At 38.8% G+C, this 27,313-nt stretch overlaps 4 protein-coding genes across 7 annotated transcripts in view; 3 read left to right on the top strand and 1 right to left on the bottom strand.

Moving 5' to 3' along the window:
- pfkla (phosphofructokinase, liver a) overlaps window positions 1–2,701 on the top strand; it is a 29,242-nt gene extending 26,541 nt beyond the window's left edge. The window contains exons 21-22 of the mRNA XM_062070041.1: window positions 138–243; window positions 324–2,701. Coding sequence (XP_061926025.1) covers window positions 138–243; window positions 324–471 — 254 coding nt within the window. The 3' untranslated portion in view covers window positions 472–2,701. The remainder of the gene's footprint in view (window positions 1–137; window positions 244–323) is intronic.
- On the bottom strand, window positions 21–8,079 carry LOC133664963 (uncharacterized). The gene is made up of 14 exons (XM_062070053.1): window positions 7,646–8,079; window positions 7,379–7,435; window positions 6,588–6,714; window positions 6,430–6,519; window positions 6,215–6,348; window positions 4,841–4,883; window positions 4,664–4,769; window positions 4,429–4,564; window positions 4,297–4,346; window positions 3,018–3,211; window positions 2,793–2,928; window positions 2,683–2,724; window positions 2,584–2,611; window positions 21–2,512 (listed from the first exon to the last, which is right to left on the bottom strand). The coding sequence occupies exons 1-14, from the start codon at window positions 7,692–7,694 to the stop codon at window positions 2,388–2,390; spliced, it is 1,317 nt and encodes a 438-aa protein (XP_061926037.1). The 5' UTR covers window positions 7,695–8,079; the 3' UTR covers window positions 21–2,387.
- On the top strand, window positions 2,436–15,627 carry tmem169b (transmembrane protein 169b). Of its 4 annotated transcripts, XM_062070057.1 has the most exons (4): window positions 2,436–2,548; window positions 2,988–3,076; window positions 8,677–8,982; window positions 12,130–15,627. In XM_062070057.1, exons 3-4 carry the CDS (start codon window positions 8,727–8,729, stop codon window positions 12,762–12,764), a joined length of 891 nt encoding a protein of 296 aa, XP_061926041.1. In that variant the 5' UTR covers window positions 2,436–2,548; window positions 2,988–3,076; window positions 8,677–8,726; the 3' UTR covers window positions 12,765–15,627. The 4 variants fall into 4 exon arrangements, with proteins under 4 accessions (XP_061926041.1, XP_061926044.1, XP_061926040.1 ...); XM_062070060.1 differs by lacking the exons at window positions 2,436–2,548; window positions 2,988–3,076 and adding an exon at window positions 3,678–4,573; XM_062070056.1 differs by lacking the exons at window positions 2,436–2,548; window positions 2,988–3,076 and adding an exon at window positions 8,106–8,310.
- A 160-nt stretch (window positions 15,628–15,787) lies between these two features.
- xrcc5 (X-ray repair complementing defective repair in Chinese hamster cells 5) overlaps window positions 15,788–27,313 on the top strand; it is a 29,476-nt gene continuing 17,950 nt past the window's right edge. Inside the window, exons 1-7 of the mRNA XM_062070042.1 lie at window positions 15,788–15,945; window positions 16,150–16,263; window positions 20,249–20,432; window positions 20,505–20,553; window positions 20,630–20,752; window positions 24,729–24,908; window positions 26,658–26,772. Of these exons, the coding sequence (XP_061926026.1) occupies window positions 15,931–15,945; window positions 16,150–16,263; window positions 20,249–20,432; window positions 20,505–20,553; window positions 20,630–20,752; window positions 24,729–24,908; window positions 26,658–26,772 (780 nt within the window). The 5' untranslated portion in view covers window positions 15,788–15,930. The remainder of the gene's footprint in view (window positions 15,946–16,149; window positions 16,264–20,248; window positions 20,433–20,504; window positions 20,554–20,629; window positions 20,753–24,728; window positions 24,909–26,657; window positions 26,773–27,313) is intronic.

The raw sequence follows: 27,313 nt of genomic DNA, 5'->3' as shown, positions 1-27,313 counted from the left end.
TAACGCTACAATTACTGTACAATATTCAAAATCTTCCTCCATTTTGAATGTAATATCACTTTAATTTGAAAATAAACAAATGCTGGATCTTCCTTCAACAAAGTGACATTCATGACTCCACTGTGTCAAATCCTCAGGTCGCGTCTTTGCCAACTCGCCAGACTCCGCGTGCGTCCTCGGCCTCAACAGGAAGGTTGTAGCATTTAGCCCCGTCACTACACTCAAGGACGCCACCGACTTTGAGTAAGCACACGCCAGGAGGAATGGTCGCAGCACACAGTTGTTAATCTTGAGTCATGAAATGATGGGATGTTGTCTTGCAGGCACCGGATGCCCAAAGTCCAGTGGTGGTTCAACCTGCGGCCCATGCTGAAGATGTTGGCAAAATACCAAACCAGCTTCTGCGAATATGTGCCAGGAGAGATCGAGCATGTGACACGTCGCTCTATCAGCATTGACTCTGGCTTCTAGGTGCTCCCACATTGCACTAAGCACTTTTAAAACTTTAAGTTTTTACATGCCTGCTTTTTTTTTTTTTTATCAGCTACATTGGCTAGTCGGATTCAGTCTGTGCTCACTGTTTTTTGTAATGGACTACTGCTATTGTTTATTTAATGAGGCCTTCAGTACAACACAGGTTTGATTACAGCAGAACCCTTAAAGCAGAGATCTTCAACAGGGGGTCTTGGACCCCTAGGGGGTACACCGAGGTACTGCAGGAGGGGTTGTGACTTTTTTGGTTGATTGGACTTTAAAAAGCAGTTTTTTATATTTCCCCCACAACTTTTCCACAAATTTAAAAGACACATTAATATTGATAGAACACACTGTAGTGAACAGATACATGGGGGAAGAAAACAATTTTCAGTCCGCAGTGCACACATTCAGCAGTAGAGCACCCGTTTATTCACCTGTCCCTTCTATGACAATGACACACCCCTATCGCTGCTGTGCTAATCACAAGGCTCTGTCAGATAGGCTGCGATCCTAAGGGTTTTGCTTGATTGACCTGCTCAGTGGCCTAATGGTTAGAGTGTCCGCCCTGAGATCAGTAGGTCGTGAGTTCAAACCCCGGCCGAGTCATACCAAAGACTATAAAAATAAGACCCATTACCTCCCTGCTTGACACTCAGCATCAAGGGTTGGAATTGGGGGTTTAATCACCAAAAATGATTCCCGGGCGCGGCCGCTGCTGCTGCTCACTGCTCCACTCACCTCCCAGGGTGTGATCAAGGGTGATGGGTCAAATGCAGAGAATAATTTCGCCACACCTAGTGTGTGTGTTTGACAATCATGAGTACTTTAACTTCTTTAACTTTAACTTTTGATATGTGACGTGACAAAAAAAACAAGACAGATAAGCCTACCCTACATCTCAGAAACTGCAGGTTAACAAGGTACCTTTTTAGCACCAGTTTTATTTCAAACACATTTTTGGGAAATAGCGTTAAGTACCTTAAACAAGCGCAATGTATAACCCATTTACCATTTAGAATATATATAACTGAATTAGTCTGTTTGCAGAGTCAAATCAGAAAGCCTTTTACTATACGAACAAATCTTCAAGTAACATTTTAACATTCTTCACTGTCTTAAATGTATAAAATAAGTCAACTGCTTTTGAAATAACTTGTAAAAAAATATACATATTGTACATAGAAGAAAGACACATGCACCACTTTCAAAATTACGCGGCCGCTACATAGCAGTGAGTTCTATGGTTGTCATCACACTTTTTCCTCTTTTCCATCACTTGTATCTTTCCGCGGCAGCATCACAAAACCATGAAAAAGTCTTATAAAGGTGGTTCGACCAGTAGATAATGGTGACTTTTTACAGAAAACGTTCACAGCATTTGAATTTAGAGGTTTCACTGTATTCTTGATGTTAAAGTGCATTGAATTTCATTGTAAAAAAAAACATGAATGCAGTAGTGTTAAAATGTGTTTTAAATTACTGAATCAATAATGAATAAGAGGCAAAAGTGTAATAATGCTGTTTATCCATGTTGTAACATCCTCATCCTAAAAGGGTCCATTCATTTTACACTAAAATGTTGTTAATTTAAGATGTTGTGTACTTAAATATTTACACGCTGTGAGACTGAACGCTGATCTTCGTAAGTAGTTAATCAAACAGATTAGAGGATATAACCATGCATTTAATTACATATTTAAAACGTGCAAACAGATGGCTTCATTAAAAAGGTGACGCAACAGTGTTGAAATATTCTCATCATGGAAAGAAATGTGTTTATAAATGGTGAAAAGCAAACCGCTACCACTTCACAGAACCACAAAAGTGATATTTTACAATAAACTCTTTTTTTTTTTTTAAATCATTTCTGAACACTGCTCTAAACTTTGTAAGCAAACTTACAACACTCTTTAAAAGTTGAATGAAAAGGGAAACTCATCTGTGGTCTTCTCCTTGTTAGCCGAGGGGCTCTTGGAGGAGAAGGCGAACTGGAAGTCCTCACTTTGCTCTGCTTGGTTGAACAGGAAGTCCAGGCCTGCAGAGACACGCTTTAACATTTAGTTCAAAGCAGGTAACACAGTAAGAATGTTTAGATTTGATACTTACCACCTGACTTTGGCTCCTCCATGTTTTTCTGAAAACAGAAAGCAAATGCTTTTGTGTGTTTTTTTTTGCAATTGAAAATCAAATAGGACAAGCTTATACCTTCTCGCTGAAAAAAGAGCTTCCAAATGGAAAAGCTCCATCCTGGAAAGACATTAGGACATGAGTGCACTGGTGGAAAAAGTTCAGAATGTTTTTTCCTCCCCTCTCACCTCATCGTTAGAGGAGACCACATCAAACCCAAAACCGGAGAAGCCTGGGGTGCAGGGATTGGAGGTCAGAGAGAAGTTGAAAGCTGGAGATTTGTTGTCGGACGTTTCCTGAATTGGGGAACAAGCTGGGCTAAAGCTGAAGTCAAAGCACACAAACACACACTCACTATTAGTTCATGCTTGCTCTTTTCACAGAGATTGGAGGGCAGAAAGCAGGAACCTTACTTAAAGTGGAATGACGGAGTTACAGGCACACTGTCGTTTGGAGTAGAGGAATACTGAGGGTGAGCAACCTCACACGGTAATGGAGGAAGAGCCACTTGCTCTTCATTATTCACGTGGCACAGTGTTTGCTCTTGCTCTGCTGCTCTTTCTTCCATGTCTTCCTCTGCTGCCTCCTCTATCTCTGATACTGTTGCCTGTTTTGCGTGTGAACAGAAAGAACGCAAATTGAAAGTGTCAAGACACTAGGTTGTGACTAACTCATTAAAATGTAAAAATAATACATTACTTTGAAGAAATTCACACACAAAAATGTAGATTTTGACATTTTGACAGTTAAAATATATAAATATTGAAAATATACAGCATGTATAGGTCAACTGTATATTAATTATTTCATATTCCATTCATTTTATTATTTATATAATTATTTGTAAACTGAAAAATATGTGTCATTCAATTAAATTTCAAAATAAATGCTGTGGTGCAGATACAGTAATTCATAACATACCGGTACACACTAATACAGAAATACCTTAATTTACGAGCCTGTTTGGTTCTGTGGAGCGCTGAACTCAATACGTGTGTATCTTAAATCAAAATTTCCCATTGAAATTAATTTAATTGGTGCTTGCCCCACCCCCCAAAATAAGCAAAAATTTAACACACAATGTCGTAAAAACAAACTTTTAAAAAAGAAATATTGTTTGATCAATTATACAATATAATGTACTACAAACAACCACAGGAGTTTTATGAAGTTATGTAATAATAATGTACAGCTTTCACCTTAGAGAGAGGACTTCTACAGTATCAAACACACAATCAGCAGCTTGTCCATAATTTCATGGATAAATGTCCGCTGTTTAGATATTATTTAAAAAAATCTTGGCTGGCGTTCGACTCATTCTGCTTCAATATGGTGCAGAGTAGCAGTGAAACACTCAAATTGTTTCGCCAAGTTAGCGACCCGCTTAGTCATGTTTTTGATATTTCTTTCCTTAATTCAATGAATATAATCCACTTCTTCTCAGCACTATAATTCACACTCACTTTATTTCTTCCCATGGTTGGAAAACAAAGATATGCTGATCTCTAGCTATAAGCTAATGATGGCAAGTAAGACCAGGTGTTTTGCTACATTAACTAGTAGCAGGGATTAATGCAAAGTTGTGTACAAACCATAACATGAAGTACACCTGCACAATCCAAACATTGTGATATTTCATTTCAAAACAAAGCGCCATATAGAGATCTTGTATTGGATCGGTTAAAAACTTACTGCCACAATTTCTTGGTCCTCTTCTTCCTCACTGTGCATCTCATGTTGCTCTGAAGAAATATTTTATAGCTTTACTTAGTTTGAATAATGCAAACAGAAAAAAACATCTAGCCACATAAACCCTGTGCTTACTCTCTGTTTGTGGATTTAACTTCACACTTTGCTTATTGCCTCTTGTTTTATCAGCACTGCATTTCTGAACCTCACTTTCTGCACTCATGTCTTCAGTAGTCCCATCTGCTGCAGCTTCTGGACCACTCTGCCATCTCTTGCTCAGGTTTGAGTTAATAAACAATACAATAAAGACGAATGATGATCTATGATAAAGTTGTACCGAGTGGTGCACTCGGTATAACTTTATCAATACCTTTTTCTCGTCAAGAATGACAGAAGTGATGGCAGTAATAGAATCTTCCACAAATGAAGGCTGCGTTTCTATGGCTGGGTCGTTGGTGTGCAGCTGCTGAGGGTCACTGAAAAAAGATGTGACAAAAACTCAGTTTTCTTGGAAAAAATTAGCTGTTACTCAATTTTCTGTAGCTACCTGTCAGCTGATTGCTCTGAAGAAGATGACTGGGCAACAGTCTCTGGTCAAACATAAAACATAGCTGTAAAACATACTAACACAAACATAACGGCGATGTTGGAAATAAAACTAATATTCTACATGTACGAAGTTGTAGAGTTATGTCAATGAAGTTTTAAATGTTATGAAAATAATACTGTTATATTACAAACAATAACTTGTGAAATAATAAAGTAGTCGTACCAGGAAATGTTATGAGAATAAAGACAGTACAATAAACAGTTGGAATTTTCCAAGAGTGAAATCAAAATATTTAAAGGTAAAGCTCTAACACTATGAGGGGAAATAAGTAGTTTTACCAACACAAAGTATTACAAAAATTAAGTGGATTTTACTATATGAAAAAAAAAAAGTTTGATCAACTTTGAAAAAATAAACATGTCATATTTAAAGATGTACTGTAAGCATAATATAAGAAACAATACATTTTTTTATGGAAATAGAGTAAAAACATTACAAGAATAACATCTTACTTTTATGAGCACAAAATATGTAATTTTTTAAATGGAGACAATTTTACCACAAGATAAATATGTTTTTAGTGACACTGAAGATGTTTTTATACAACAAACATGTTGAAATATTACAATAATAACATCCTAATTTATGAGCAAAAAAGTTTTAATTTTATGACAAAGATTTTTTTTTTAAATGGAGACAATTTTACCACAAGATAAATATGTTTTTAATGACACTGAAGATGTTTTTATACAACAAACATGTTGAAATATTACAATAATAACATCCTAATTTATGAGCAAAAAAGTTTTAATTTTATGACAAAGATTTTTTTTTAAATGGAGACAATTTTACCACAAGGTGAAGATAATTTTATGACAATAAAGATGACTAAAATGCTAAAAAAAAAAAAAAAGGGGCTTAATGCTTAAAGGAACACATTTGTATAGAATATATTTCTTTAATTATAATAGAAAATGATTACAAGAATATTTTTTTTTATTTTATGAGGATAACAGGTTTAATTCTATAGGCTCCAGCACCCCCCACTACCCCAAAAGGGACAAGCGGTAGAAAATGGATGGATGGATGAAAAAGACCTACGTTTACACTCAGATTTACCCTATTGGCTTTGTTTTTTTTTCATCTAACCAGAAGTATTTTTAATAAATAATTTATGATATAACTGTATATTTTGAATACCGGGCTCAGACACGTTTAGTTTTGCATTTGTGTGGCAATTTTGTTGGAATATATTATTTTTCATAACATAATGTTGATAACTTTCAAACTTTCTTTATGATTCTCACTGTGACCTTAATACCCTTTCTTAATAACTGGACAATTTCTGATGAAAAAAAATGGGTTTGTTACCTAGGTGATGGCCTCCTTCCATGTTAATGTGATTGTCCATGTCATCATAGTAAGCCTGCAGCTTTTGGGCAAATGGCTTTTTATGAGCCTGAAACAGCTGCCTGTAGCTTACAATTTTGTCTGTGTACACGTCCCTTGATGGGGTAGGAGTACAGAAAAAACAGTGTGATTGTACTCAATATATAATATACTAAACTAACAATAGATTGACCCACTTGTCATTGCTGTAATTGACTTTAATGCTCTCCAGTTCTGCTCTCAGAGTCCGCTCATACTGAAGCAGCAAGCCCTGAGTCGCCTTCATGCTGCCGGTTGATACAACAATCACAATATTATTACCTTCATCCTTTAGTGTTCCTATAATTGATCATACCTTTTTGCAACTTCCCTGTTGTGTTTCAGAGTGTTCCGTTTCAATCCAATTTCCTCATCCACTTGATCTATATTTCTGCGCGTTTTTTCAATATAAGTCCTCCTTTCTGCAACGTCAGCTCTATAAACTGTTGGTACATACAGCAGAGTATTTGCAGTACACACCAAATAACATAAGCACCCTTTGTTTCATTCAAAATAGCCAAACTAGTTTGATTTTGAGTTTATGTTGAACATGCACGCATACAACATGATACATCACAATTTCCAGTTTCTCTATTCAACATGTTCGAAAAGGAGTAGGAAGCAGTTGCTAAAACTTTTGTTCACTTTCTGTTTTCAGTTTATTCACAATATACTCCATAAGTAATAACAATAAAAATAAATAAATAATAATTGGTGAAGTAAGTTATATTTCATATGGTGAGATGAGTAAGATTATCTAGGAAATGAAAGGATGGATGAAATAAATTCAGAATGTTAATCATGGTTCTTCTTCTTTGCAAACACTTTAAGTTTGAAGAGTTTCTTGAAGTGGATCATATTAGTACTTTGATTTATTTGCTTAATCCATTGCATCATTTAATTCCACATACTGATATACTAAAGGTCTTCAGTGTTGTACGTGCGTACAAACGTTTTAAATTTACTTTTTTCTCTAAGACTATATTTCTCCTCTTTGTTTAGAAGAATTGTTGGATATTATTGGGTAGCAAGTTATAGTTTGCTTTGTGTATACTTTTAGCTGTTTGCAAATTCACTATGTCGTGGAATTTCAAGTTTAAGACATACCTTCAATTTGTTGGTCGATTTGTTTCTTCTTCGCAGAAAGCTCACGAAATTCAACAACTATTTAACAGGGTAAAAGAAAAGTATTGAATACAATTTGGAAGGGGTGAAAAGGGATACGTTCATGTGAAAGTATTTAATCTATATGTTTGTTAGCCAAAAAGCTAGACACATTAGCTCAGGGTTTAATTAAGTAATTTGGTTCAAACTAACAAATATGTAAGTACTTATAGGTAAGTATATGATTGTGAATGAAATAAAACAACTTACCCAACTGGCAGAGAAGACTGTCTAAATTTGGTGAAATATTGAACGCCATTTCAGTTAGTTAGCTTTAACGTTAGCATTAGCTTTAGTTGTTACAGTTAGCTTTAGCATTAGCTTTAGTTGTCCTCGCTTATTTTTTAGCTTCAATTTGCTGATTTGTGGCGCTCAACCAACATATTGATTCTCAAACCAACATTTATTTTTAATGTAAGCTTTTACACAACTACCATATATGTTATCTTAGTTCATGCCAGTGAATACACCAGATCATGAATAACCTCTCAATTCTGTATAAAATGCTTATCAATTAAAATATATTTTTTTAATTGATAAGCTTTATGTAATATATAATTACGAATTTGACGTTTTAGTCGCGCTTACGGGAGTTTTGTGTGGCGTATTTTAAGTGAGGGGCGGGGCTTCGGTGCTATTCTGGAAAACATTTTGCGTAACGCATCTGTACGGCCGACCGCTCGGCGCTATTCTGGAAACAACTCTACGTAGTTCGCCGGCATGCCCAGCGTAGAGCTGTGGTGTCCTGGAACTCACTTGACGTAACTCATCTCTACGTCGACTTCGTGCACTGCTGCCAAGTGCATCACTAATATAGCATCTGTTTTTTTTGTATTAAATGTTATCCGGCTCAATAATGTCGCGGTCCGATTAAGGTAAGTCCATAATAGTGTCAGTTTATATGGGAGAGCGTTATCCTGCCGGTGGGTGTCGGTAGACAAAAGAGCGGACATGGGTGGGATTTAAATGGGAGGAGATCAGCTGCGCGAAAAATGGTTTGCATTGTCTTGCTAAAATCCGGCATGATTCCTCAACTGGTGGTTAATACATTTATATATGTGTCTAATTTGTTTGTTTCATCATCATTAATGAGTGTGCCTTTGGGGTGGATTTTAGCAGCCAACATCAGTCCTTGCATGAATAGACTCAAAATATAGGTCAGGATGAGTGTGTGCATTATATATAACCCAAACTACAATATTCTAAAGCCTTTCTTTCTCTCTCTTTCTTCCTATGATCAGTTCCCACGTTGAGCACAATGACTGGACAATAGTCTTCATATCATCCCAGCATGGCCAGTGTGGAAGAGTCTCAAACGGAAGGAGAAGGCAGCCCCCAGATCATCTCCCTCAGGTCGGAAGCATCCGCCAACCACGACGGAGACGTGGGGCCGTCCGTGCGGAGGAAGAGGAGGAAGAAGAAGGCGCAGCGTCCAGAGTCCATCATCATCTATCGGGAGCCTGGCGAGGACCAAGGGGGTGAAGAGGAAGGAGTCGAGAGAAGCTTGGAGGAAGGAGATAAGTTCCTCTGTACACCCACACACGAAGGTGACTCATCTTCATCATCACGAGTGTTTTTAGTATGTATAAATTATATGCACACAACATAAACTAAACTACTAAATTAAACAAATCTTTAAATTATTGCAATCCACCACAAGAGTTGGGGTTTGCCTTTTTTTTAACTGATTTTTACCGCAGCTGTGTCCCAGGGTTTACATGGCTAAAGACAGAAGAATAGGTAGGTCTTTATTGTCGTTGCACAAGTACAAGGAAACTTTGTTTTCAGCACAAACCCGTTCAAGATTAGACAAACAAACAGTGTACAGGGTTACAGAACAAGAACGCTGATGGGTCGCCACAAGACGCCCCGTGAAAGATGGGAAAAAGGTCAACGCTGGGGGAGGATGGGTAAAAAAATACAATCTAGACTGAGCTCCTAAGGGGGCCCAGTCTGGAGTGGGAAAAGAGATGGGAAAAAGGTAAACGCTGGGGGAGAATCAATCAATCAATCAATCAATCAATGTTTATATGTATATACACTACCGTTCAAAAATTTGGGGTCACCCAAACAATTTTGTGGAATAGCCTTCATTTCTAAGAACAAGAATAGACTGTCGAGTTTCAGATGAAAGTTCTCTTTTTCTGGCCATTTTGAGTGTTTAATTGACCCCACAAATGTGATGCTCCGGAAACTCAATCTGCTCAAAGGAAGGTCAGTTTTGTAGCTTCTGTAACGAGCTAAACTGTTTTCAGATGTGTGAACATGATTGCACAAGGGTTTTCTAATCATCAATTAGCCTTCTGAGCCAATGAGCAAACACATTGTACCATTAGAACACTGCAGTGATAGTTGCTGGAAATGGGCCTCTATACACCTATGTAGATATTGCACCAAAAACCAGACATTTGCAGCTAGAATAGTCATTTACCACATTAGCAATGTATAGAGTGTATTTCTTTAAAGTTAAGACTAGTTTAAAGTTATCTTCATTGAAAAGTACAGTGCTTTTCCTTCAAAAATAGGGACATTTCAATGTGACCCCAAACTTTTTAACGGTAGTGTAGCCCTAAATCACAAGTGTCTTAAAAGGCTGCACAAGCCACAAGGACATCCTCGGTTCAGATCCCACATCAGTGCAAGGAAAAACTCAACCCAGTGGGATGACAATGAGAAACCTTGGAAAGGACCGCAGATGTGGGTGACCCCGCCCCTCTAGGGGAGACCGGTGCAATGGATGTCGAGTGGGTCTAGAATAATATTGTGAAAGTCCAGTCCATAGTGGATCTAACATAATAGTGAGAGTCCAGTCCATAGTGGGGCCAGCAGGAGACCATCCCGAGCGCAGACAGGTCAGCAGCGCAGAAATGTGCCCACCGATGCACAGGCGAGCGGTCCATCCCGGGTCCCTACTCTGGACAGCCAGCACTTCATCCATGGCCACCGGACCTGTGCGCCCCCACCCCCCTCCACAAGGATGAGTAAAAAAATACAATCTAGACTGGGCTCCTAAGGGGGCCCAGTCTGGAGTGGGAAAAAACCTCCATAGCAAAGCACATATACATATTACAACATACATCTCGAGATTCGCAACAGAGGGGAGGGAGTGGGGGGCTACGGTGGCAGGCTGCAGCTCTTCAGGCGCTGCCCAGCCGTCCACCACCCCTAAGGGAGTCGCGTCAAGTCAGTCAGTGTTTTTATGTTACTGTGGATCATACTTGCCAACCTTGAGACCTCAGGATTCGGGAGATGGGGCGGGGGGGGCATGGTTGAGGTGCAGGCAGCATACCCCTTCCCCTTCGAGCTTTTCTGGATGAAATGAAATTCTTTTTTCCAATCATTTTCGAACTTGCAAGCGTATTTCTTCTTCTTACTCGTCGTCGCCATGTCTCTTCTTTGTTCTTCTGCTTCGTCTCCTTCTTGTTGTGTGTGCAGTTGTGCACTGAGCTCCAAAAGCCGTAGATGTTATTGTAGCGTCCCGGAAGAGTTGGTGCTGCAAGGGGTTCTGAGTATTTGTTCTGTTGTGTTACGGTGCCGATGTTCTCCCGAAATGTTTTTGTCATTCTTCTTTGGTGTGGGTTCACAGTGTGGCGCATATTTGTAACAGTGTTAAAGTTGTTTATACGGCTACCCTCAGTGTGATCTGTATGGCTGTTGACCAAGTATGCCTTGCGTTATCATTAAACCAGTTAAAAGATCATACAACGTGTCAGCATTCCTTGACATCTTCGAATAAAGTCCATTGTTAAACCCGTCCAACGCCACATTACTATGTGACTGGGCCGGTACGCTGTTTATATGGAGGAAAAGCGGACGCCTGGACAGCATGCGGCAGGGGAGAGAGGACGTTAAAGGCAGTGTCTTTAAGGCACGCCGCCGATATTGTTGCCTGGATGGAAATCGGGAGAAATTCGGGAGAATGGTTGCCCCGGGAGATTTTCGTGAGGGGCACTGAAATTCGGGAGTCCCCCGGGAAAATCGGGAGGGTTGGCAAGTGTGCTGCGGCTGGAAATTAGCATTCTTGCTAAAATCCGGTATATTTACGCAACATTTTATTGTGTTCACCAATGCCCGGTGTCCCTTTTTAAAGAAATAAAGAAACAAATACAAAATATTTTTTCCAAGACAGATGAGTTAAGGCAGTGGTCCCCAACCTTTTTGTAACTGCGGACCGGTCAACGCTTGAAAATGTGTCCCATGGGCCGGGGGTATGTTTTTTTTGTTTTGTTTGTTTTTTGTCTGTCATATAAAAATACAATCATGTGTGCTTACGGACTGCATCCCTGCAGACTGTATTGATTCTATATTGATATATAATGTAGGAACCAGAAATATTAATAACAGAAAGAAACAACCCTTTTGTGCGAATTAGTGTGCATGAGTGTAAATGGGGGAGGGAGGTTTTTTGGGTTGGTGCACTAATTGTAAGTGTGTCTTGTGTTTTTTATGTTGATTTAATTAAAAAAAAAAAAAAAAAAACGTTTATTTTTTTATTTTTTTTTATTTCTTGTGCGGCCCGGTACCAATCGATCCACGTGGCCCGGTGTTTGGGGACCACTGAATTAAGGGACGTCTTATACTCGAGTCAATGGGATATTTTGGACAAAATAAAAGTTCTGCATGCATATCTTGTCGCCAAAAAGCAACAATCTGCTGATTTTGCTGTCTTCTCATGTGACTTTACTCCTTAACAGGTGGAGGCTGGAGCCTTCCCCCAGACAGCCGCTACGTGACGCTGACAGGCACCATCACGAGAGGCAAGAAGAAGGGTCAGGTGGTGGACATCCACGTCACCATGACTGACAAGGAGCTTCGAGAGCTGGCTAAGTCAAAGGAGCGGCTGGACGCAGAGTGCGAGGCCGGGGACGGCTCCAAGCGTGCCTGCAGGTTGGGCGTATGTCAGGGACCCCACGTTGTCCTGTGGAGCATCTCCTGCGCCCCCGTGGTCTTCCTCCTCTCCTTCATCACCTCCTTCTACTACGGCACCCTGACCTGGTACAATGTCTTCCTGGTGTACAACGAGGAGCGGACATTCTGGCACAAGATCACAATCTGCCCCTTCCTCATCATCTTCTACCCTGTGCTCATCATGCCCATGGCGTTGTCTCTGGCGCTCTACGCCGCTGTAGCCCAGGTGTCCTGGGCCCTCAGCGGGTGGTGGCAGGTCGTGAGGGACCTGGAGAAGGGCTTCTGCGGCTGGGCCTGCGCTAAGATGGGTCTGGAGGACTGCTCCCCCTACAGCATCATAGAGCTTCTGGACTCAGACACCATCTCTGGTACTCTGCAGAGCAAAGCCCTCAGTGAACACGCCCAGACGTCATCAGTGTAATATAGAACGAAACACGGGTCACATTGCGCGCTTTGGTGATACACAGGATTACTTACAGTACTGTGCAAAAGTCTCGGACCACCTTTGCATTTGTTTTTCTACGTGACTATTTGTTCATATTCAATTATGGGGGTTGACTTTTATACAGTATTGTAACACACGTTTACTTAATATGCATAATTGTTGTCTTAATATGATCACTTTTCTCTACACTATCATCAAAGTAGATCTACAGTATTTCTGTTTAGTGCTCACTTAAAATGTATTTATCACCTTGAAACCTTTCATTCTCTACTGTTCTGTATTTAATTTACTCCTGGAGGGTTTTGTGCTGTAATTCAAAGCCACGTCGTCCAAATAACAAGATATATCTTAACATTGAACTTTCGTAAGATACACTATATTACCAAAAGTATTTCGCCACCCATCCAAATGATCAGAATCAGGTGTCCTAATCACTTGGCCCGGCCACAGGTGTATAAAATCAAGCACTTAGGCATGGAGACTGTTTCTACAAACATTTGTGAAAGAATGAGCCGCTCTAAGGAGCTCAGTGATTTCCAGCGTGGAACTCAGGAACTGTCATAGGATGCCACCTGTGCAACAAATCCAGTTGTGAAATTTCCTCGCTACTAAATATTCCAAAGTCAACTGTCGGCTTTTTTATTAAAAAATGAAAGAGTTTAGGAACAACAGCAACTTTGCCACAAAGTGGGAGGAGTGTGAAATTTAGTGGAGGAGGAATTATGGTGTGGGGTTGTTTTTCAGGAGTTGGGCTTGGCCCCTTAGTTCCAGTGAAAGGAACTTTGAATGCTCCAGGATACCAAAATATTTTGGACAATTCCATGCTCCCAACCTTGTGGGAACAGTTTGGAGCGGGCCCCTTCCTCTTCCAACATGACTGTGCACCAGTGCACAAAGCAAGGTCCATAAAGACATGGATGACAAAGTCTGGTGCGGATGAACTTGACTGGCCTGCACAGAGTCCTGACCTGAACCCGATAGAACAGCTTTGGGATGAACTACAACGGAGACTGAGAGCCAGGCCTTCTCGACCAACATCAGTGTGTGACCTCACCAATGCGCTTTTGGAAAAATGGTGGAACATTCCTATAAACACACACCGCAACCTTGTGGACAGCCTTCCCAGAAGAATTGAAGCTGCAATAGCTGCAAAAGGTGGACCGACATCATATTGAACCCTATGGGTTAGGAATGGGATGGCACTTCAAGTTCATATGTGAGTCAAGGCAGGTGGCCAAATACTTTTGGCAATATAGTGTATGTTTATCTTATTTGTCGGTGTGCGTGAGGAACTTTGTTACCTTCGCCCTATATTTTTAGATTTATTGTTTGTCATATTTATTGTATTATTTAATTGAAGAAATTTTAAGATTTTCTTAATCTTTATTTTTATGTTAATATAAATCAGATTATGTCAAAAGCTGACTAAAATATATTTGGCGAAAGTACACTCTAAATATTACCACATATTGTAGAAAATGTTTTCAGGCCTTCAGGTTGGAAGTTGTTGCATTCCATTCTTTAAGGATTTTGTTTTTTAAATAGAAAGGACTCATTTTTGGCAGCATATACAGCCGATATATAGATAGATAGATAGTACTTTATTGATTCCTTCAGGAGAGTTCCCTCAGGAAAATTACATTTTTTATTTTTTTTATTTTTTATTTTTTTAGATAGATATATCTACATTGATGTGTTATTTCTGCAATTCATATTATATTTTCATTAAGTATCTCCACCGATTTGCTGATTTATTCATATTCTGAAAGTTAAAGTATTTGAAATATACTTTACATTATTGTTGAGTGCTGTAAACTTAAGATGGGCCACACATTTTAGTATAAAAATAAGCCAAAATTTTTGAATGAAAGAAACTGCTGTTCTAAATGTGTCCACTAGATGTTGCAATAGCAATTCTTTGTATCTATGTAGATGATGCTACATATGTAAAAAAAATAAACCAAATGATGTTAGTTAGTGCACCAGTCGAGGAAAATGCGCAAACTACATGAATAACATCCTGTAATTTGATTTTGATATTTTTTTTATCTTGATAGATTGAAAATGAACACCAATGAGTTGACTAATGAATATTATCACATAATTTATTCAGAAAGTATAAATAACGACAAAAAAAGATAGAATACTATTAACCCGCAACATGTAAGTGTAAAAAAAAAAACAGCAACATTATAATTTCTACATTTTCAGAATGGGCTTGTTCTATTTTTAAACAAAGAAAACAATCTGAAGTTGTCTTTAGTTTTAAGTTATCGTGCCGTGATTTTACCAGCTCAGCCCACTTGGGAGTAGATTTTTCTCCATGTGGCCCCCGATCTAAAATGAGTTTGACACCCCTGATCAACACCAACTAAATAAAGGGCCAGTATCACCAATGCCGATTTTACTTGACATTTTCAAGATCATGGAGTCATTTTGTAATTTTTGCCTTTAATTTCTTGATCTTGATTATAGTCAGCATTACACACAGTACAAATACTTTAGGCCAACAAAAAAAAAGTATTAATATCGATGTTAGTATCGATCCGCCCACGTTGAGTGTAGAGCAGTGGTCCCCAACCTTTTTGTAGCTGCGGACTGGTCAACGCTTGAAAATTTGTCCCACGGACCGGGTTGGGGTGGTATTTTTATTTTATTTTTATTTTTTTTCCATAAGGAAACACAATCAGGTGTGCTTACGGACTGTATCCCTGCAGACTGCATTGATCTATATTGATATATAATGTATATATTGTGTTTTTTATGTTGATTTAATAAAATAAAAAAACATTTATTTTTTATTTTATTTACTTTTTTTTTTATTTAATTTTTTAAATTTTTTGTGCGGCCCAGTACCAATCGGTACCGGTCTGCGGCCCGGTGGTTGGGGACCACTGGTGTAGAGGACTGCGCCTTTAAAAAATATCTAATCAGTATTTAAATGTTGACTATATTATGAATTATTGACTATTACAGATGGATTGTTTTCACTACAGAAAGAAAAGAAACACATTTAAGCATAGCCGTTGACATGTGACTGCGTTAACAAATTAGCGGAACTAGTCGTAAGAAAGGAGTGAACGGCTGTTGGCACCGGACGTCTTAGTGGGTAACACGCAGATGCAGGAAAAGAGAAACAAATATGTCTAAGTCAAAAGTAAGTCGATTTTTTCGAATTATTCTCATTAACGTTTAAAAATGTCACTACCAATACCTTTTTTAGATAGTGACTTTTGTTCAGCTGGTTTTGTGTCTGTAAAATACGATGCGTCGCTCGTAAAAGGCATGTTTGGACATGTTGAGTCTGAAGGGGGAACTCTGTCAAAATATAATTCATATTTATCATATTTGTCTATTGTAGTCGTTTTTGGTGCTATGCATGGACGTGGGCTTCTCCATGTCCAACTCAACACCAGGTGAAGAATCTACATTTGATCTCGCCAAAAAAGTCATTCAGAAGTTTGTCCAACGCCAGGTAAGCCAGGTCACAATTCACATGAAAATGCTTGTATTGGTTTACATCAGGGGTGTCAAAGTCATTGTAGCTCAGGGGGCCGCATGGAGCAAAATGTATGCCTAAATAAGGCCCCGTTTACACTAGGGCTGGGCGATATGGCCTTTTTTTAATATCTCGATATCTTTAGGCCATATCACGATACACGATATATATCTCGATATTTTGCCTTAGCCTTGAATGAACACTTGATGCATATAATCACACACCAGTATGATGATTCTATGTGTCTACATTAAAACATTCTTGTTCATACTGCATTAATATATGCTCATTTTAAACTTTCATGCAGAGAGGGAAATCACAACTAAGTCAATTTACCAAAACTGTATTTATTAAACAGTTATTAAGCAGTGGCACAAACATTCATGTCATTTCCAAACAAAGTGTAAGATTGTCACAGACATTTTAAAACAAGCTATTAGTGTACTTTTTGTACAGAACGCCACTACAATAGTTTAAAACAAATAAAGTGCAATTTTGTGCATGATTTCACACAAAATATTTCAATAACTGTCAAATAAAAATGAGCTGCATAATAGGAAATCAAATAGTGTATGTCCTTTGCTATGTGGTAGGTTCCTGCGAACGTTATCTCCTGTTTTTGACTACTTTTTTCATACAGTGTAGATGTGGAAATGGTTGCTTGGGCATTTTGTGGGTGTGGCACCGGCCGGAGATGTTGACATGCGGAGTTTCAAGCACTCTTCCTTCTCTATCGGGTGACTTTTCAAATGATGCTACAAATGAGCAGTGGTGCTACTTTATGTAGCAACGCTTTTTGCCGCATACTTGTTCAACATCTTCCCGCTTGAAGCCAAACCACCGCCAGACGATGGACCCCGTGCTGTTTTTCTTGGGAATTAATTATTCCTTCATTTGTAACCAGATTCGCACCTTCTTTCTCTCGTATTACCACTCGCACCACTCCGTTAGCATCACAGCTAAAGTTACCATGCCGCTACCTCTCTGCTCAGCGAGGGCTTATGACGTTGCATGCGCTACATTATGTGACGTAAACAAGGTGCGCTTGTTTTATGTCTCTGTGTAAAGGAAAAGGGGTAGGAATAAATAAGTTCTGCTTCGTGTACTAGCTTTCGAACATGTTGAATAGAGAAACTAAAAATTGTGATGAATCATGTTGTATGCATGCATATTTCCAAATAAACACAAACTCAACTCAACTCAATCCTCTGGACAAAACACTTCAAGTTTGTTGAAAATTCTGAGGAAATTGGTGCAGCGTTAAAAACACAATGAACTTAGACTTCGTCTCAGTGTGTCTACAAAGCCAGGTTCAAACTTTAAGTCACAGTCTTTCTGGGATTGAACAAAAAACAGAACATGTAAACTCTTCGAGGTATCAAATACCTCATTTGTCATGTCCCGTAAGACAGTGTTTTTCAACCTTTTTTGAGCCGAGGCACATTTTTTTCATTGAAAATATACAGAGGCACATCACCAGCAGAAATCATTAAAAAATGAAACTCAGTTGACAGTAAAGAGTCGTTGTCGCAATTGTTGGATATGAGTTTAAAACCATAACCAACCATGCATCACTATAGCTCTTGTCTCAAAGTAGGTGTAAATGATAAACGATAAATGGGTTATACTTTTATAGCGCTTTTCTACCTTCAAGGTACTCAAAGCGCTTTGACAGTATTTCCACATTCACCAATTCATACACACATTCACACACTGATGGAGGGAGCTGCCATGCAAGGCGCTACCAGCACCCATCAGGAGCAAGGGTGAAGTGTCTTGCCCAAGGACACAACGGACGTGACTAGGATGGTAGAAGGTGGGGATTGAACCCCAGTAACCAGCAACCCTCCGATTGCTGGCACGGCCACTCTACCAACTTCGCTACACCTGTCACATTAAGCCGTGACTTATTTGGAGTGTTTTGGTGTTTTCCTGTGTGTAGTGTTTTAGTTCTTGTCTTGCGCTCCTATTTTGGTGGCTTTTCCTGTTTTGTTGGTATCAGTTCCATGTCTTCCTTTGAGCGCTATTCTGCGCATCTGCTTTGTTTTAGCAATCAAGAATATTTCAGTTGTTGCTATCCTTCTTTGTGGGGACATTGTTGATTGTCATGTCATGTTTGGATGTACATTGTGGACGCCGTCTTTGCTCCACAGTAAGTCTTTGCTGTCGTCCAGCATTCTGTTTTTCTTTACTTTGTAGTCAGTTCAGTATTAGTTTCATTCTGCATGGCCTTCCCTAAGCTTCAATGCATTTTCTTAGGTACACTCACCTTTTGTTTATTTTTGGTTTAAGCATTAGATACTTTTTCACCTGCCTGCTGCCTCCCGCTGTCGTCTGCATATTGTGATCACGACAAACCATCGTCGTCTCACACACATGTTCCCGACATCTACAAAGCAATTAGCTAACGGCTGCCACCTACTGATATGGAAGAGTATTACACGATTACTCTGTCGAGCTCTAGACAGCACCAACACTCAACAACGGCACATTATTTGCAGACTATAATTACTGGTTTGCAAAAAATATTCTTAACCCTAATAGGTGAAATTACATAATCTCCCACGGCACATCAAACTGTATCTCACGGCACACTAGTGTGCCGCTGCACAGTGGTTGAAAAACACTGCCGTAAGAAACTATTTAAAAGGGTTACGTTTTCTCGTTTTTGAAAGAGACATTATGGGGTGTCAAATAATGATGTGTTTGAAGCAGAAGACATAAAATGGCAGGTTTTAAGTTTCATTTGGGTGAAAGGAGAGGAGCTGCAGCCACGCTTTAATTTGTACCTCTTGCTAGTGCTAACAGAATTGCTATTGTGATCCAGTAGACACATTTAGAACAGCAGTTTATTTCATTCAAAAAAATGCAGCTCATTATGATATTTGGCAAACTCATCACGCGGGCCGGATAAAAGCTGCTCACGGGCCTGATCCGGCCGGTGCGCCGTAGGTTTGACACCCCTGGTTTACATAGTACATTAAGTCGCGATCAAAAGTTTACATACACTTGTAAAGAACATAGTGTCATGGCTGTCTTCAGTTTCCAATAATTTCCACAACTCTTATTATCACCCTTTCTCCTCTAAATATATTGCTGGGTATTGTGGCCAAACAGCTCAATTTTTGTTGAATCTGACACATGGACAAAGCTAAGACCTTCTGGAAGAAAGTTATGTGGTCAGATGAAACAACATTTTAGCTGTTTGGTCACAATACCCAGCAACATGTTTGGAGGAGAAAAGGTGAGGCCTTTATTCTCAGGAACACCATTCCTACTGTCAAGCATGGTGGTGGTAGTAATACGTTCTGGGCCTGCTTTGCTGCCAATGGAACTGGTGCTTTAAATGGGACAATGAAAAAGGAGGATTACATCCAAATTCTTCAGGACAACCTAAAATCATCAGCCTGGCGGTTGGGTCTTGGGCGCAGTTGGGTGTTCCAATGGGACAATGACCCCAAACACACGTCAAAAGTGGTAAAGGAATGGCTAAATCAGGCTAGAATTAAGGTTTTAGAATGGCCTTGTCAAAGTCCTGACTTAAACGTGTGAACAATGCTGAAGAAACAAGTCCATGTCAGAAAAACAACAAATTTAGCTGAACTGCACAAATTTTGTCAAGAGGAGTGGTCAAAAATTCAACCAGAAGCTTGAGGATGGCTAACAAAAGCGCCTTATTGCAGTGAAACTTGCCAAGGGACATGTAAGCAAATATTAACATTGCTGTATGTATACTTTTGACCCAGCAGATTTGGTCACATTTTCAGTAGACCCATAATAAATTCATAAAAGAACCAAACTTCATGAATGTTTTTTGTGACCAACAAGTATGTGCTCCAATCACTCTATCACAAAAAAATAAGAGTTGTAGAAATGATTGGAAACTCAAGACAGCCATGACATTATGTCCTTAACAAGTATGTAAACTTTTGATCGCGACTGTATTCTTGTTTTTTTGCAGGTATTTGCAGAAGCTAAAGACGAATTGGCGTTAGTTCTATTTGGCACAGACTCTACGAATAACCCGCTGGCCCAGGATGGCCAGTACCAGAACATTACTGTACACCGCAACCTGATGATTCCTGATTTTGAGCTTCTGGAGGAGATAGAGAATCAGATCCACCCAGAGGATCAACAGGCTGACTGTATCCTTTCTGCAGACTGCGCACCTGTAATAACCCATTCAAGAATTATGCTTCTGAACAAATATTAAACAGGGCTGGATGCTCTTGTTGTCTGCATGGATCTCCTTCAAACAGGAACACAGTAAGATTTGTATTTTACAACTTGCTCACAGTCATTGTGTACAAACATCCAACTGTTTTGTCATTTTTTATTTTAGGGGGGCAAGTTATGATCGACTCAACATTGCCCTCCTGAGTGACCTTTCTACTGAAGCAGACTCGGAGCAGCTGGACATCATCATTGAAAATCTCAAACAAGCTGGCATCACGTTGCAGTTCTTGTAAGCTCCAAATATGCTTTTTTTTTTTAACTATAATTACAGCTGTGTGTACTAGGGTTGTATGGTATACCACTATTAACAAAGTACCGCGGTACTAATTAAAACATTACTCAGTCCCAGGGCCTACAGAGTGAGTCGTGCCCCCCTTGGGATGGAAGCTGTTTTTTTTATTTGAGTTTTGTTTTTACATTATAGCAGGTAAAAATTAGATTATAAGTAATCAAAACAAAGGCACGTAGACTAAGACGATAACACAAGTAACTGACATGTTGGTTAACGTATCAAAACGAGACGAAATTCAATCACATTTTATTTCGTCTTGTAGATGGGTGGGACAATTTTGGACTCTATATCCAATCACAGCTCTTTGAGGGTGTACATTGAAAGAGGGGTGAGGGTGAGTTATGAACGGAAGCCAATCAGATGCTTTTCCTCGCAAGATGAGGAAGTCACCGCCAAAAACATAATGTCTTGATTTAACATGGTCCATTCCTTTCTACTGCTATGATGCCATCAGCAGGTGAGTCATCAATTGTGACATCTACACAACGGTAACTTAAATCTATTTTCCTGCTGCCGGAGTTGTGCCATGAACTGATTCCCTGCCAAAAATGGATCCCCGTAGTTGCGGTGGGGGAGCGCCTACCGCTTTTGGGCTTCGTCTGTTCACAACTGATTACTACATCTTAAACAAACACTTGTATTCGTGGTTATTGTAACAATATATGTTTGAAATTATTTAAGCCTTTATCGTGTCCGATAAATGAAAGATTTGGCTGTTTCTATGGTATTAATGAGATTGTAAAGGACTGCTACTAATTCAATGTTGTTGTGCTAAAACCTCTTTCTTGTTTTTATAAGCTGCATGCAATATTAACTGCTCTTTGTTCATGCACATAATACATATTAATAGTATTTGGATGTATTCATTTAAGAGAGTTACATATATGATAACGAAGTACATACTATACTGTTTACGTGTTGAAGTACCCTTTAAAAAGTTGAAGTCAACCCCAAATGACAACTTAGTGATTCAAAATGATATTTACATATTGACAGATCTCATCTGTCCATACATTACTAGAATACCCTTTGGAGATGCACAGATGAGATGTGTCAATATAACAATATTACTTTGAATCCCTTAATAACAACCAATATTGACCATTGATTTAATGAATACATCCAAACACTTCATTAATATTTATTATGTGCATGAACAAAGAACAGTATTATTGTATGTAGCTTCTACACAAGAAATATGTTTTATCACATCAACATTGGATTACCAACAGTCCTTTACAATCCCATTAATACCATACAAATGGCCAACTCTTTCATTCATTCACGATAAAGGCTTGAATAATTTCAAACACATCGTTACAATAACCAGCAATATAAGTGTTTGTCTTACTTGTAATCAGTTGTGGACAGACAAAGCCCCAGCAGTGCAGCTTTAACAAGCGTGTGCTCTCCTGCGGCGCGAATAGATTTTTGGCATGGGCCCCTGAAAAAATGTAATTGAGCCCTCGTAAATGTTTTTCTGAAGTCAGGTCTGTCGATACTATACTGCCATTTAAAAATACCGGTATTTTCTTTTCATCTGTATGCTGCCGTGCGGCGGTGACATTGCTGAGCCGAGGCGCATGTTGAGCGAGTCCGCATGCACACATACAAGCAGAAACATTGTGGCGAGGAAAAATGGCGAAAAACGGCAATTCTACTGGTTAATAAAGAGGGTGCGTGAAGTGCACTATGGAGGTATTTTGGCTTCAAAAGTCACGATAGAGGTGACTCTTTAAATATGGAAGCGCCGCGTTGACAACGCTGCTTTAAAACATGCCTCGCCAAAGGATGGCAAGGAAATATTACAATCTTTGCTTTAAATTTAGGTAAACATTTAAATAAAAACACACCCAGACCTGCACAAGGCGTTTAAAGAGTAACAGGTAATCTAGTTAACTAGCTCCCCTGCTGTGCACATATAGACATGTACACAGGCACAAAGCTGATTGGCTTGTTGCCAATTATTAGCGCAGTCCAAACCGCCCACGTAGCCTAAACTCATGCAAATGAAATGACAGCATTTTAGGGCTGCACGATTATGGCCAAAACAATAATCACGATTATTTTTTTATCAATATTGAAATCACGATTAAGAGGCTTTCATTTCAAAATTAAACTTAAACATTTTTTTTTTATAAAATATAAAGGGCAAAAGTGCATGTGCCTCACAATACGAAGATTCTGAGTTCAATCCCGGGCTCGGGATCTTTCTGTGTGGAGTTTGCATGTTCTCCCCGTGATTGCGTGGGTTCCCTCCGAGTACTCCGGCTTCCTCCCACCTCCAAATACATGTACCTAAAATTGGCCCTAGTGTGTGAATGTGAGTGTGAATGTTGTCTACCGGTGTTGGCCCTGCGATGAGTTCTGGAATTAAATACATTTCCGCAAAGTAGGAATCATTAAATATCATTTGGATGTTTTCGTAGCTAAAGCATAAAATATAACTGTTACTACCTTCGAAATAAATTTTTCAACATGAGCGCCCTCTAGACATGAAATGACACCCTTTTGTCACCTTTACATTCTTTTAATCCAATATAGTAATGCTGCTTGAGGCTGAGCCAATCAGTGACCACAAGACTAAACCGCATCTTCTGTTTGTTTTGGCCTCCTCTATTGGCCAATGCTACTGTATTATTTATTTTATTATATCATTACATATTACTTACCGTTATTACATATTGTGTTGTTACAGGCCCTCAATAAAAAACAAGTTTGACACCCCTGCTATACAGTACAATATGACATTCTTTAATGTTGAGTAAATACTATATAAGATTCTTATTAAAAACATGATAATTGAGTTTTGTATTCATCTTTACCTGCTCTACCAGCAATGTGCCTGCTATTTTTATCCATACAGTATATTTATTTAATATATATTTGTTACAAAAGGTAAATTGTAAATATTAGGCCACATTGACTGTGGTGATTTACAAAGTAGTGTGTGTTAGAATAATAATGTGTAAGTTATCACAAAAGTTTCCGTTTTCAGGAACTTCCGGCGAGCAGACAGAGGCTGTCTTTGTTGCACCGAGCCAAAGGCTTAGAAAATTCCGCTGTGTACGATAGGAAGAGAGGGGAAGGGAGGGGTTATCTATTGTCGTCCAAGACCTGCCCAAGCTCGATCCAGGACCACTCCAAGCCCGAGGCATCTTTTTGTTTTGTGTTAATGTGACCGAAAACAATGTCTGTTTACATACCCCCCATTCCTTTAGAAACAGCTGTTATTATGTAAACAGGGGAAGTCCAAATAAAAAGAGGTGGCGTACAATCTTTCGCCAGAGCGTGGGTGACACTGTAAGACAGGGGTCCCCAAACTACGGCCTGCGGGCTGGATCCGGCCCGCCAGCGTCCAAAATCAGGCCCGCGTGAAGTCCCAAGTATTAAAAAAATAAAAAAATAAAAATAAAATGTATATATTTTTTTTCTTCTGTCTTTTCTTATCCACTTTGTACCGCTTGCTACTCACGGTGTCTCCTAGCCGCTCAGGCAAATCATATTGTCTAAAAATGCATTTTCTCATCGATAACGTGACATCATCGCGCACGCGGAAAGTGCGCTATATATATATCTAATATCTACTATATATATATATATATATATATATATATATATATATATATATATATATATATATATATATATATATATATATATATATATATATCCCGGCCAAATTGTTTTAACCCAATGCGGCCCCTGAGTCAAAAAGTTTGGGGACCCCTGCTGTAAGAGGTTACAGGTCGACACGTTTTTTCTTAATTGAGCCAAATTGAATCCTGTCTCTGTTTATTTCCTTGCTTCTTGTCTGTTTTGATAGATGTCATCGATGTTTGAACCTGAAAGTGTGCCACTTAAATCACTTATATTGGATATATAAATATAGATAAATACTTGTGCTTTTCAGTTTACCCTTCCCTGTGGAAGATGAAGCAAAGGATGCTGGGGATGCTGGCAGAGGAGGTCCAGGTCCTCCTGGTTCTGGCAAAGGTCTGTCCAGAGAGCAGAAGAATGGACTGGACATGGTCAAACACATCATGCTCAGCCTGGATGAGCAGGAAGGTCTCGATCAAGTTTACACATTCAGGTTAGTTAGAGGGCTTTAATAAAAAAAAACTACCAGTAGTTGCTCCCTATGCTATTTTTAAATTCATTTTCATTATTTCATTTCAAAAATACTCTCCATCTACACAATAGCATCTCCAATACAACACTGTCATCTGAAAGTACTATTGTAATATTAAATTAAATAAAAAAAATAAACATGGTGTGTCTGAAAATGAGCAGGAAGAAGCAAAAGTATATAATTTCCTGCCTTAGGTTACTTCTCACTACTCTCTTGCATCATTTGAATTAATTTAAAAAAAGTGGTGGCATGTAGGCCACATAATCAGGAATATCCGGGTTTGAATCTCCATTTGGACATCTCTGTGTGGACTCTGGAGCTTGCATGTTGTCCTCGTGCATGCGTTGGGTTTCTCCGGGTACTCCGGCTTCCTCCCACATTCAAAAATGATACAGGTTAGGTTAATTGGAGACTCTAAATTTTCCATAAATATGAATGATGGTTTGTCTGTATGTGCCCTGTGATTGGCTGGTGACTAGTCTCAGGCAGTGATTCTCAAACTGTGGTACCAGTACCACTAGTGGTGCGCATGAGCCATCTAGTGGTACGCCAAATAGTTACTTGATTAAAGTACAGTGTTTTGTTTTACTATATTCAAACACAGTGTTACTGTTCAAACTGTGTGTACTGTTTCAGTGGTCCAAAATATAAATATACTTGTTAAATTAAACCTGTAATTTGTTTTCAATGAATACTAAGCTACTGTAATTTAATGTTGCTGGTAGCGGTACTTGGTGAAAAAATTTCAGAACCTCTGGTTTAGAGTGTTCCCCTCCCCTTGTCAGCTTGGATAGGCATCAGCTAAGTCTCTCGACCCTAATGGGGATTAAGCAGTGAAATGGATGGTTTAAAAAAAGAGGCAATATTTTGACACAAATGCAATTTTATTGTCAGAATTTTGTACAAAAACATTTTTTTAAAGTTTTAATTGAATGTATGTCTTTTATTTGCTCAAAACTTGCTGAAAGTTTTATCTAAGTCCAATCAGGTGTATTTTCAAGTGACGTTTGCCAGAAAACACACCAATCGTCTAACTTACGTGGTCACTCACAGTATAACAACCCGTGTTGCCTTTCAGGTAAATTTCCATAGTTACGGTAAAGGAGCATGTACAGTAACTATAAATTGAGTGATTATTCTGTGTTTATACAGTACATATAGCTTGTTTGAAAAAATATATAATTGTCCATGTATACTCACAAAAATAAACCCAGTCATTATTTTATCAAATGTAGTTCATTCAAATACAGTACACCTTTAAGATATTTCATGTGTCCTTCTTGTTTTACATATCAAAACATTTTCTTATATTTGTTTTTAAATTTAATGATGTTATTGCTTTGTTTGATTTCAATTGATTGCACTGAGTCTCCCTACAAACTGAGATGCACTTTTGAAATTAATTTACCCCTCAAATTATATTTTCCATTTCTGGGATATTTGGCGGCAGCAGATTGTTTCGAGCTTTAAATATAACATTTAAAATTCAAAAGATTTATAAATATAATTATGTGGGATTTCACAAACAGTACTATTTTTGTAAGTATTACTCCAGACTTCCACACAGCAAGTAAGACATTGCAATACTAAGAATATACAAGGTTTTATGGTTCAGGTTGTGTTTCGTTTACCTAAGATCTTTCCTTTTTGCATCTTTTATTTCATCTGTTAATGACCTGAACATTTGCTTTCTGTGTGAACACCTTGTAGGAATGCAATTGAGGAACTTCATATGTTTAAATGCATCGAGAGAAGACCTGTGGCGTGGCCCTGTCAGCTGACCATCGGCAGCGCTTTGTCCATCCGCATCGTTGGCTACAAAGCTGTAAGTGGCTTAAAAAACCCCCACTGCATAATCGGAGGCTCAACTGTCCCAACATTAGGGAATGTTTACACAGAGAACTTCAATGGCACTCATGAGTGTGCAGACCTCCACTGAGGCAGAAGAATACCAAACTGAAGTGCTGCACTATGATGTTCCATTCCTGTCCTTTAGGTGGCAGTAATTTACAATGAAAAGTGGGTACCTATGCTTGAGTTTTGTGCTTCAATGAATTTGCTGGCTAATTTTTTGTAAGCTCTCCAAAAAATGCTTGTTTTTTCAGACGTAAAATGTTTTGATGCAGTGAATTTATTAAAAAAAAGTAATTTAAGCCACTCCCAAAACTGCGACTGAATGTCCGTTATTGGTTAAAGGGGACCTACGATGATTATAATCTACATTTAAAATAAAGTACTTCCTTGTGGTTTAGATAATATGTATTGGATATGCTTTGGTGTAAATTTTATGTGAATTCTGCTCCACCGTCACTTTATAACCCATTTTTTGAGTCTGTCTGCAAGATGTTGGGTTCTAAAGGCGTTCC

The sequence above is a fragment of the Entelurus aequoreus genome, linkage group LG14 (assembly GCF_033978785.1).
Source record: "Entelurus aequoreus isolate RoL-2023_Sb linkage group LG14, RoL_Eaeq_v1.1, whole genome shotgun sequence".
Classification (NCBI taxonomy): Eukaryota; Metazoa; Chordata; class Actinopteri; order Syngnathiformes; family Syngnathidae; genus Entelurus; species Entelurus aequoreus.
The sequence above is the reverse complement of the archived record's forward strand: the minus strand, read 5'-3'. Positions and strand labels throughout refer to the sequence as shown.